This window comes from Falco peregrinus, chromosome 3 (assembly GCF_023634155.1).
Source record: "Falco peregrinus isolate bFalPer1 chromosome 3, bFalPer1.pri, whole genome shotgun sequence".
Lineage (NCBI taxonomy): Eukaryota > Metazoa > Chordata > Aves > Falconiformes > Falconidae > Falco > Falco peregrinus.
The window spans coordinates 104,673,126-104,684,135 of record NC_073723.1 but is presented as its reverse complement, the minus strand read 5'-3'; the positions used below and the strand labels follow the sequence as shown (position 1 = coordinate 104,684,135).

The following is an 11,010-nucleotide window of genomic DNA, read 5'->3' as shown; positions in this document are numbered from 1 at the left end:
AAAAAAACCTGAGGGGAAACCTGAGGAAAACCTGAGGAGAACCTGAGGGAACCCGCCTCCCCCCCCCGCCGCCCAGAACCGCGTTGACGATCGCCTGCGGGGGGTGAGACGCCGGCAGCGGCTGCAGCGCGGTAGGTGCCCGCAGGGAGGGCAGGCGCCGGCCGGGCGCAGCTACGCAGTCACGGCAGGAGCAGGACCGCCCCCAAGGCCGCAATGGCTCGCGCGCCCGGCACCGCCCCCCGCCGCTCGCCTTGACCCGACCCGCCTGGGTGGCCACTGGCCAGTGGGTTCCGCCGGTCACCAGGTGCCTCGGCCAAGATGTTGGCGTTCAGAGCGAGCCGGGTGAGCAGCCGGGGAGGGGGGGAAGGGCCGGGAGTCCTGGGGGGTGGTAACCGGCTGGAGGGAGCTGGCCGTGCGGGCAGCGTCCCCCGGGGCTCCCCGCCACCTCCCAGGCCTGGAGACGGCCTCCCAGGCGTGGAGGCAGCCCCCAGGCACAGTGTGTGCCCTCCCCGCCTGGCTGCTGCCTTCCCTGTCTGCGCTGCAAGTGGTGTTTGCTAATACCGGGTTTAAAAGTTGCTTTCTGAAGGACTAACCTTCCTGTTAGGAATTAAAAATATTCCTCATGCAAGGAGATGTGGAGCTGTCGATAACCGGTTGGGAAGGGCGAAGGGCTCACAGCTGAGGCAGTGGACTTTCCATGCTCTCCCTGTCCCCAGAGCCACCCCTGAACTGGGGGGAAGGTGAAGGGCATTTGGTCAGGGACGCAAAGCTCCAATGAGTAATACATGGCCCATTGAAGAAATACCATCCTGAACTATGAATACACTCTCACTCAGCAGTTCAATATTCAGCACTTCTATGCCTAGCAGTGGTCTTCCTGCATTTCTTCACCTTTTAACTGTATAGATTTTTTCAGTATTCTCTGAAAATACTTTTTTTTTCACTGTGTTGACAGCCATTATTGCCTGTGTTCTTCGTGCTTCATGGTGCGGTTGTGCTGCGGTCAGGCTAGTAGCTTTATGGGACTTGTGCAGCAAAGAGGTCTTGCAGCTCATATTCTTTTTCACTTTAGCAGATGCTCCAAACCATTGCAGGGCATGGATGGAGATCACATTCCAGTAAACCTGCTCAAAACGTACACATAAGCAAACCTGCATCTGGCTTTAGCTTTGGTAAGTATTGCAGTTATGAAAGAAAGAGAACAGTTAAAGACAAATTGCTGCGTTAGGGGGAAAAAACAAACGGCAAACAACTGTATTGCAGTTCAGTATGAATTTACAATTAAGGTGTTCATCCTGAATAAATTTCTATTTTATTTTTTTTTTTAATAATTATTTGAAACCCCAAATTACTTTCTTCTCTAACTCGGGAAGGCCCAGGTATTGACGTGATATTTATGAGATTTTCTTTTTTTAACTGAGGTCTGCCTTGAGCTTGTGTGACTGCCAGAGTTGCCTTAGCTTTGAATAACTACCTCACATTGGCTTTTAAAATGTCAAAATAACTCTATGTAGTCTTAACTGAACTTAGTTATAAAGAAATATTATAAAGAAATTAATCCCCGGTGTATTAGATACGTAAAGGCAAATTTAGTGGGTCAGCAGGTCAATGCTTGAAACTGAGCAGCCAGATTCATCAGATAAGCAACATTCATCTGCCTCCATCTCCTTCGTTTAGTTAGCACAGCATGCTCTTCATTTCTTTTGGTAATACCTTGTATGTTACATGGCACTTCCTACTTGGTTTTCAATATTTTTGGAAGAATTTTGTCATAAGTAAGTAAGCGCACCGTAGGCATCAATTAGAGATCAGTGGAGCTTTTTCTCTAGAGAGAAGGAGGATGTTGAGTTGCTTTGGTTTCTGGAGAGGCCCAGGAAGGTAAGTCCTGGTGCTTTGGATTGTCCTGGAAGGAACTGAGACTTGTTTTCTCTCTTCTCATAGTCTGACAACTGGCAAAATCGGTGACTTCTTTTTAACTTTTTTTTTTTTTTTTTGGTAATAGAACTTACTGATGAACAGAAAGAGTTTCAAGCTACTGCTCGTAAATTTGCTGTGGAGGAGATCATTCCTGTTGCTGCACAATATGACAAAACTGGAGAGGTAAATCTACCATATGGCAGGGGAGAAGAGAGATTTTGACCTTAACCTGTGTAAAATGTAAAACGTTAACTGTGATGAATCAGATAGTGATTTTCCCTGTCTGTTTCAGTATCCTTTTCCACTCATAAAACGGGCTTGGGAACTTGGTCTTATAAATTCACACATACCAGAAAGCTGTGGTAAGTAAATCTTCTTTTTAATCTGTAAAATAAACCAAAGAAAAGGCCTTAGAGGGTATTTATGTGTGTAATGATGGATTCTGTATAAAATGAACAGTCGCATACTTCAATAATCTAAATTGAATCAGTACACAGGTTGACACATACAAGTGCCACTAGGGGTGGATGTAATCACCCAACAAATTAGGCTGTGATTTAGTAATTTATAACCAGATTTCCTCCCATGATTACAACTGCCTAATGTTCCCCTGGTGTGCTGTGTCATCTGATGAGGCAGAGAAACTAGACGGTCGTATTTTGACCTACTCTGTGATACAGGCTGGAGCAATTTAAGACAATAAGCCAGAAGGATGAATTTCCAGTTCAGAGGAGGTGCAGAGGATCAGTGCTTAGGTATATGAGTAACGATGGAAAAAATGTTAAATTTTAGATTTTTTTTTTCACGTGTATATGTTACCTGAAAACAAAGTTGGGGAAATGTCCATAGCAGGCCCTGGGTTTTTTTTTAAGACTTATTAGAGGGTATATCTTGTATCAAAAATTGAATTAAAGAGATCAAAGGAGCAGTTGTGAGGATCATGTTTATTCAGCCACAGACACTCAAGGCTGAAACAGCTGGACTACTGCAATGTAGAATCACTTGGTTATTAAATTAAAACTTGGAAGTGACAAATTGGACACCACTGCTTTACAAGGTCTGGAAAAGGAGATCAATACTGAGGTCATAGAGTTTATTGATAATGCTGACTTACCTGCTACAGAAAAGACGAGGCTGGTGTGAAGAGCTCTAGGAGGAGGTGGTGAAACTGAGCGACTGTTAAATGGCAGATGAAGTCCAAAATAGGAAAAGTGATGCACACAAGAAAGGGAAGAAGCAATCCAAACCTCACAGAAAAAATGGTGTCTTCTGAACTAGTTATTACCTGTGAAACAAAGAGATACGGGGGTTATAATACTGAGTTCTGTGAAGATGTCAGCATAATGACCGGAAGTGGTCAAAACCATCAACTGAAGGTCAGAAATCAAGAAGGGAACAAAGAGAAAAGCAGAAGCCATAACTATGCTGCTGCTTGCCCCCAAATTGCTCTTGCCTCTCGTTCATTATGCAGTCGGATCCTTCCACCTCAGACGGTTGTTGTGGAAATGAGGGAGGTTCCTAGAAGGATGACAAAGATGATGAAGTACACGGAACAGCTTCTGCATGAGAAATGCTTATCATGCCAGTGTCGTGGAGAGTGTGAAAAGGGATGACATCTCATTGTCCCCTTCAGTACAATGAGAAGGCATCAGATGGAGTCGGCAGACGGCGGGTTCAGAAGAAATGAAAGGAGATGGTTCTACACTCAGTGTGTAGTTCATTTGTGAAACTCATTGCCCCTGGACGGTATCAATGCTAAAACTGTAAACAGGTTCAGAAAGAGACTGGGAGAATTCACAGAAGAAACATCTGTCAAGGGCTAGCATAACAAAGATAGTTTTGGCTGGGGAAGTCACACAAAGGCTGTGAAAATATTTCAGGGAAGCGTTGCTGCATTGTTACCGTGTTGTTACGCACTTCACAAAGTGTTGGCTTCTGCCAGAAGCAGGTTACTGGGTTGTTTTGCTAACTGGTATGGACGCGTTTCTTTTCTTCCTTAGTGCTGTGGAAGCTCAGCAGCCCTTGTGGCCCTTTCTCTGCTTCCTAAGAACTCTTAGGGAAATTCTCAGATGCGAAGTAGCCAAGAGGTCCCACTGGTACATTTTGTGCAATCTGTCCGACACCAAGCACACCATCACCCTGGAACTGCAAAATGTAATTTTTAAATCATCTGTCACTAATCTGACAAAACTTTATTTAAAAAGCTGGCATGGGAATGTCTAATTGTACGCAACACGCAGTCAGAAGTATGTGAGGGCATATGATTTTGCTAAGTAGGTTTTGTAAATCACTAATATGTTGCAATTTTTTAGCTCATTTTAGTCCATGAAATGTTTCAACTGTAGGTGGTCTTGGCCTTGGCAGTTTTGAAGCGTGCCTTATTACGGAAGAGTTGGCTTACGGCTGTACCGGGGTTCAAACAGCCATCGAGGCGAACTCCCTAGGGGTCAGTTCTGTCATTTCTTACCGCCTTTAGACTAGAGTCTGTGCCCTTTAGAAAGATGGATTAATGGTCTAAATATTTTCTTTCAGCAAATGCCAGTAATCATTGCAGGAAATGAGCAGCAACAGAAAAAATACTTGGGAAGAATGACAGAGGAACCAATGATGTGTGTAAGTATAACTTAGGTGCATTGCAGACTGTTCCCAAATTGTATTAATTACGGTTTTGGTTGGGTTGTTTTTTTTTTTTTTTTAAACACTGATATCTACTCACAGTGTAGCCTGTTTTGGTTTGTAAATAAACAGTGGCTTTTTCTGAAAGTCAAGGAATATTGAATTAAGTGCATTCAATAAGCAAACAGAAGGTAGTACCTGGAAAACCATGCTGAGTCACTTACCGAAAAGCAGTGCCTTTTATTTCCCTTTCAAGAGAAGGTGTGGGAGTCTAAGAAAAATGCAAGGTTTGTATGAGCGCAGACTCCACTCAGATGGGCATTGATCTGCATTTATGGATCTTAAACATTATACAGGCGCTCTCTGTTAAGGTAATAAAGATTCATGTGCAGTGTGTTAAAATCTGAACAAGGGAGCCTCATAAAATGAAGAGCACAGCAACCATAAAGTGTTACTCTGTGCTCTTATTTTCAGATTTGAAAGGTCTTTGGCTTCCATATCGGAGTTGTGAAGCATAAGGAAGTGATGACTTATGAAAAGTTACAGAATGTGCCTGTTTACCATTAAAATTAAAAGACAATTGTAAGAATTATTATGGATTTATGAGGAAAATCGACCCCTACATGTTTGGATTCTTGTGCAGACCCTTGTTGGGCCTTTTGGATGCGTTCTGGGGTTTTCCATGCGGTTCACTTAAAATGTTTACAGATCAGTTTGGTGCACATAATTTGCAGTAATTTCTGGTTGCTTAAAAGTAGAACTTTATTCTTCAGGATTCTGCGTTTTCTTTTCTTTTAGGCTTACTGTGTAACAGAGCCTGGAGCAGGCTCTGATGTGGCTGGTATAAAAACCAAGGCTGAGAAGAAAGGAGATGAGTACGTTATTAATGGCCAGAAGATGTGGATCACAAACGGTGGGAAAGCAAACTGGTGCGTTGACTTGCCACTGGCATTACGTTTTCTGTTGTTCTGTTCTGTCTTGGGGGAGGCGTGTGTCCTGTGTGCGACCCCCCAGGGAATGGGCTCTCAGTTGTGGCTGCTATCACACTCCTCAGGGAAGGGCAGCAACACTTAACTGCCACAGTACTCCAGAAGCTCGTGTTACAGGGGACCTGGCTTTGTGGGTGCGGTGGCCGACATCAGTTGCTTCTCATTGGACTAGAAACAGCCCTAGCTGTTAGCGAAGACAGAAAAGCTCCAGGCTTGTGCTCTTACATTTTATTTTCTTAAGGGAAGACGCTTTCCAAGTGTCAAAGAGTGCAGGTGGTGCTCTGGTGTCTATGGAGGTGCTTTACAAGATGCACCTCTTGCATCATGTCTCATGTAAGATCATGCTCATCCCCAACACTAAATTCCTTCTAAATCCAGAGGGAAAGCTGTAAGGTTTTCTTTTCTCATTACTTCCTTGTTCAAGATAGTTTCTCTTTGATCATTCTATCAGCTATCGCTTGATGTTACTGAACACCGTAAACGTGATACACAACTCTTTAATTGCTAACAGAAAAAAAACTATTTACAACTTCGAAGAGTAAAACCAAGATAGTAAAACCAAGAGGATAATAGAACATTTTGCATGCAATACTGTATTTCCCAAGCAAACATCTTTATCTGCGTGCTGGCAATTGGTTTCTTTTGTGTTATTTGTGAAGCTGATTGTAATATTAAGACTTACAACACACGGAAAATGTGGAGAACCTTTGCATGTTGATCTGAAGGAACTGAATTAAATCTTGACTTTTGCAGCAAGAGATGCATTGACACTTTTTCTCTCTCGCTCCCTCTCAGGGTTTTACTTTTTTGGAAGGGCCAAGAATAAGGGGTTGCTAACTTATTCAGTGGTTTATTTCCTGATACCAACACACACAAAACCAAAACCAACATTTAACGTGTGAGCTAAAAAAGTATCTGATTGTTAATTGTGAGGATGAGCTGACTCCCTCGTATTTGTTTTACACTAGGTATTTTTTGCTAGCTCGTACCAATCCAGATCCAAAAGTCCCCGCAAGCAAAGCCTTTACTGGATTCATCGTGGAAGCAAATAGCCCTGGAATCCAAATTGGAAGAAAGGTGAAGAGTGCATCTCTTATTTGACAAGCCAAGAATTCACTTCTAAACCAGTAATGCAAAAAAAGTAAAGAACAAGAAGGTGCCGTACATTGCAAGAATCCAGTGTAGCTGGACCTCTGTAAACTTTGCTTTTCAGGAAATGAATATGGGTCAGCGCTGCTCTGATACAAGGGGTATTGTCTTTGAAGACGTAAGAGTTCCAAAAGAAAATGTATTAATAGCCGAGGGAGCTGGCTTTAAAATCGCAATGGGAGCTTTTGATAAGACCAGGCCACCCGTAAGTATCAGAAATAAGTTACTTGCAAAGTACAGTAGGAATTTCTGATTTTCATTCTGTGCTATATTTAATTCAGGTAGCAGCTGGTGCTGTTGGGTTAGCAAAAAGAGCACTCGATGAAGCTACTAAATATGCTTTGGAGAGAAAAACCTTTGGGAAACCAATTGTTGAAGTAAGTTAAATGTATAAAAACAAATACATCAAAAAGCTGTGTTTTGATACTAGATGTCCCACTGGTGAATTTTCGGTGTTCTTCCTCGATATTTAGGACGTGTGAGTTGTTCTATGCCTGCCATTTCTTGGGTTTTCAAGTATATAGGTCCGCACTGTCTGAGTAAATCTAGCTATGCAGGAACTCCTGGGATTCTTCCATAACTTCTTGATGAAAATAGTAAAATCGCAAAGAAAACTCCACCCAAAATCCTGAAACTCCTGTACTGTCAGGACACACTTAAATTCTTCAAGTCTCATGCACAGGGATTTTCAGGGAAGGAAAAACACCTCTGTGAGGTATGTGAAACAAGACTCATGGTATTAATATGAATGGAAAACATGGCCAGTCACACTGCTTGTGAATAAACAACAAGCGACATAGAGATCTCACGAAAAGTAAAGCACAACTTCAACACTTCATCCCTGTGACTTAAGTGGATTTAGAATTAACAACCTGTCTAACTCAGCATAGAGTTGAGAGCCTGATCCAGATTCTGTAGAACTCAAAGCTTCCTGAGCGTGTTGAATTTGCAGATTCAGAAGTATGAAGACTGTATTCTTGGATGTCATAGAATTTTAAGCCGGCAAAGTTAACTGGGTTTATTTCATCATTTACAGCACCAAGCGGTGTCTTTCATGCTTGCTGAAATGGCAATGAAAGTGGAACTGGCTAGGATGGCTTACCAAAGGGCTGCGTGGGAAGTCGATGCCGGTCGCAGGAATACCTACTATGCTTCCATCGCAAAAGCGTTCGCGGGTGACGTTGCAAACCAAGTAGCTACAGATGCAGTGCAGATTTTTGGAGGAAATGGATTTAATACTGAATATCCTGTAGAAAAACTAATGAGAGATGCTAAGATCTACCAGGTGAGTAAAAGAGGGAGTGATCTTCAGAGGAATGCATACATTTTATAGAAAAGAAACTAATGGCTACTGATTGAAATCATGATGTGAACATATGGGAAAAAAAAATTGAGGGTGAGAGCAATAATCCTTCCATTCAAAGAAAGGGCATTCAAATGAGGCAGATTCTTACATACAAAACTCTTTGGGTTAGATCAACAACTTAACCTACATAAGACGACTGTAGTGGTTCGGTTTTTTTCTCATGTGGTAACTCTGAAATGCATGGACTCTTCATTTTAAAGCTTTTGAACTCTTAGAAAAAAAGCACTGTAGAAAAGAAGTGATCAAAATAGCCATGCTTGCTTTGGTATTCTGTCAAGTGGAGATGCCTTACGTATAATGCTGTTCTCTTCATCGCTTCTTGCGGTGCTCTAAACTGTCTGTCTGCCTGAGACTTTGGTATAAACTGGGCAGATTACTTCAGCTGAGATATTACCATCACTGAGTATCATGGATTCATGATCTTGCATATGCTGTATTAACAGAAGTGTGGCGCAGTCAGGAGTGATTAACCCTTCCTTTTTTTATTATTTTTGCCTTCTCCAAAGAACAAAACATGCTCATATTTAGTCGTGTTTAGTCCATAGTCACCCATAATCCCCCGTTCTTTTTCTGCGGTATTATTACCAAGAAAATATTCCATGTCGTAAGTGTCCTCTTAGCATATATGATGCTGCAGTTCTTTATCCAGCAAGACTGACTGATGTTTAGCAAACTCAGTAATCTTTATTGGAGCAATTTGCCACAGCAAGCTTTAGCAGAACTGGGAGCTGAAACGCTTTAAACCACTGAACTGTGTTGCCCTTGAATCACATTGCACTGTACCGTTGGAGTCCGTGGCTGCCTTTCTGCGTTACACCTACATACGTCTTTGGTCGTGTAGCTCTGACTTGGCTGCCAGCAAGCCAAATAGATCAGGGGTGAGACACAGAATGTTTCTAGAGGAAAACGCAAGAACGCCTGCTTAAAAAAAAAGGTAAAAAAATAATGTGTTGAAGGGAGTACTAGTGAAGAAGGAGCAGTGGTAATAAATGGATGAATGTGAATATTTGCTGTGGCCTTGAAAGGCTAGTCAAAGAAAATACAAGACTTGCAGCCCAGGTCACCTCCCTGCCTCCACCCTCACTTTCAAAACCGAGACGATGTATTTGCTTCCCCAGAGAATCCATTTTCCCCATCCTTCATCCGCTATGTCTGTTAAGTTTGTGAGAACCTTACAGAGTTTTGAGGAGAGCATCTGGGAACACAAGACTCTCTCTCAAGATCTTGTATGTGGTTTATTGCATTTAGCCCACTGTAGTTAATCAAAGCACGCTCAAATTTTCTTCAGTTTTCTCTCTCTTTCTGCACGTCCTAATCCACTGTGGATTTGTGCTATGAAGGTTGACAAGTGTAGAAAGATCTGTGAAAATATTTTACAAAAATGATCTATCTTGCAATTCTTCTTTTCAGATTTATGAAGGGACTGCTCAGATTCAAAGGATGATCATAGCTCGTGAACACGTTGCCAAATACAAAGCTTAAAGAAACCTACCAAGCACATCTGCCTCTACTGTAGTGTTCTGTGCTCTCACGAAAGAGGATTCTAGTGCATTTCTCGATACAATTAAAGGCGTGCATAAACCCCTTTTCCTGAAATCTTTTTGTGTACGTGATTAAGCACTGCTTCTGTACTCCCTGCCCATTCCCTCGCTTCATTTCTTCTAACAAACCTGGTGTTTTCTAAACATTTCTGAATTCCAAAGTGATCGGTTGTCCTCTTCCCCCACTCTCTTTCAGTCAAACCTTTGGCTTTTGGCAGGAGGAGAGGTAAAAACCTGCCCTGTAAAATTTATGTGATCAAAAAAGTGAACAAAATGATTATTTTTTTCTTTTTTTGGGTCTGTGAAGGCATTCAGCATGTAACGAGGAACATCATTTTCGGGGTATTTCCGTATTGTTTATAATGATACAGATTCGCTCCCAGTCTTTTATCACTGGGGTTTGGGTGGCTATCATAGTAATAAATCTCAGGGAAACTGTAAAAAGCGATTCTGCTTCCTCAGGAACATCATGCTGCTGCAGCACATGGTCTCTGGGTCACCACTTCCTAAAATAAATATGCTAACGCTTTAGTTCTGTGGCCTTCAGAGACTTTCATCTTAAAAAAAAGACAGTGAATACATACTGGCTTCTTTCAGTACCATACATTCTTGTCAATTACAAGACAGATTGGTGTTTTTCTCAAACAGTGGCTGCAATTACTACTTGCAGATCCTCTGAATTTTACAGACACTTATGAGCCAGCATGAACAAACAGCAGCTTTTGTTTTCATCGGGCTTCTTTTCAGTGACTTAATCATCTGATTCACCTGAATCTGCAGCAAAGGCAGAAACTGTCATTCAGTGCGGTTTATCTCTGTGCCTGAGAGGAAGTTACTTGTTTTCTTGTGCCTTAAGCAAGACTTGTTTATGGATGAGTGGTAAGTACAGCTCTTGAGAAATACAGGTACGCATTTTTTTATCACCGTGGGGAAAAAAAGAAGGATGAGCATTCAGTTTTAAACATGTTTTCATTTGAACTGATCCTGTGCAAAAGAACCTGTAGGAAATGGCCTTATTTTCAGGTATAACAATGCTGTTCTAAACTTGGATGTTCTAAACCCCAAATGGCCAAACAGAGTAAAGGGCAAGAAATGAGAACCTCACAACACCATGTTTTTTCACTGTAAAATTAGATGATCAAGATGTTACTTCTGACAGCCGTTGCTGCACTCTAATAAAAATGTACTTATAAGCAGAGAGGTGCAGTTGCTTTTATTCACTTTGCTTGTCAAACCATTCAAATTGTATTTTGGGTAAGTTGTCCTGTGTCTGAGGTATGCTAACAGCTGTCCTGCAGGTCTCACTGTGCTACAGCCCGTGGAGCTGAACAGCCCTTCCAGGTCAGCAATACCACATGCTGCTGTCTGCACGTGTGTCAGATTTAAGGATTTAGACAGTACCCAGTAGCAGTAAGAGTATCGGCTTATTGGC

At 42.1% G+C, this 11,010-nt stretch overlaps 1 protein-coding gene across 2 annotated transcripts; it reads left to right on the top strand.

Moving 5' to 3' along the window:
• The first annotated feature begins 204 nt into the window (after positions 1-204).
• Positions 205-10,776, top strand: LOC101912214 (medium-chain specific acyl-CoA dehydrogenase, mitochondrial). 2 transcript variants are annotated; one of them, XM_005235271.4, is made up of 12 exons: positions 205-342; positions 1,073-1,172; positions 2,003-2,100; positions 2,210-2,279; positions 4,263-4,363; positions 4,450-4,530; positions 5,332-5,462; positions 6,491-6,599; positions 6,736-6,876; positions 6,953-7,048; positions 7,708-7,956; positions 9,448-10,776. In XM_005235271.4, the coding sequence occupies exons 1-12, from the start codon at positions 319-321 to the stop codon at positions 9,517-9,519; spliced, it is 1,272 nt and encodes a 423-aa protein (XP_005235328.1). In that variant the 5' UTR covers positions 205-318; the 3' UTR covers positions 9,520-10,776. The 2 variants fall into 2 exon arrangements, with proteins under 2 accessions (XP_005235328.1, XP_027639434.1); XM_027783633.2 differs by having other exon boundaries at positions 210-342; positions 1,076-1,172.
• Positions 10,777-11,010: the final 234 nt, after the last annotated feature.

What these genes read in the sequence shown, in the direction of transcription:
- LOC101912214 (XM_005235271.4), top strand. Translation starts at nt 319, where the DNA reads ATGTTGGCGTTCAGAGCGAGCCGG. An exon ending in AACGGTGGGAAAGCAAACTG is followed by an intron (nt 5,463 to 6,490) that starts GTGCGTTGACTT and finishes GTTTTACACTAG; the next exon opens with GTATTTTTTGCTAGCTCGTA. An exon ending in TTGGGAAACCAATTGTTGAA is followed by an intron (nt 7,049 to 7,707) that starts GTAAGTTAAATG and finishes CATCATTTACAG; the next exon opens with CACCAAGCGGTGTCTTTCAT.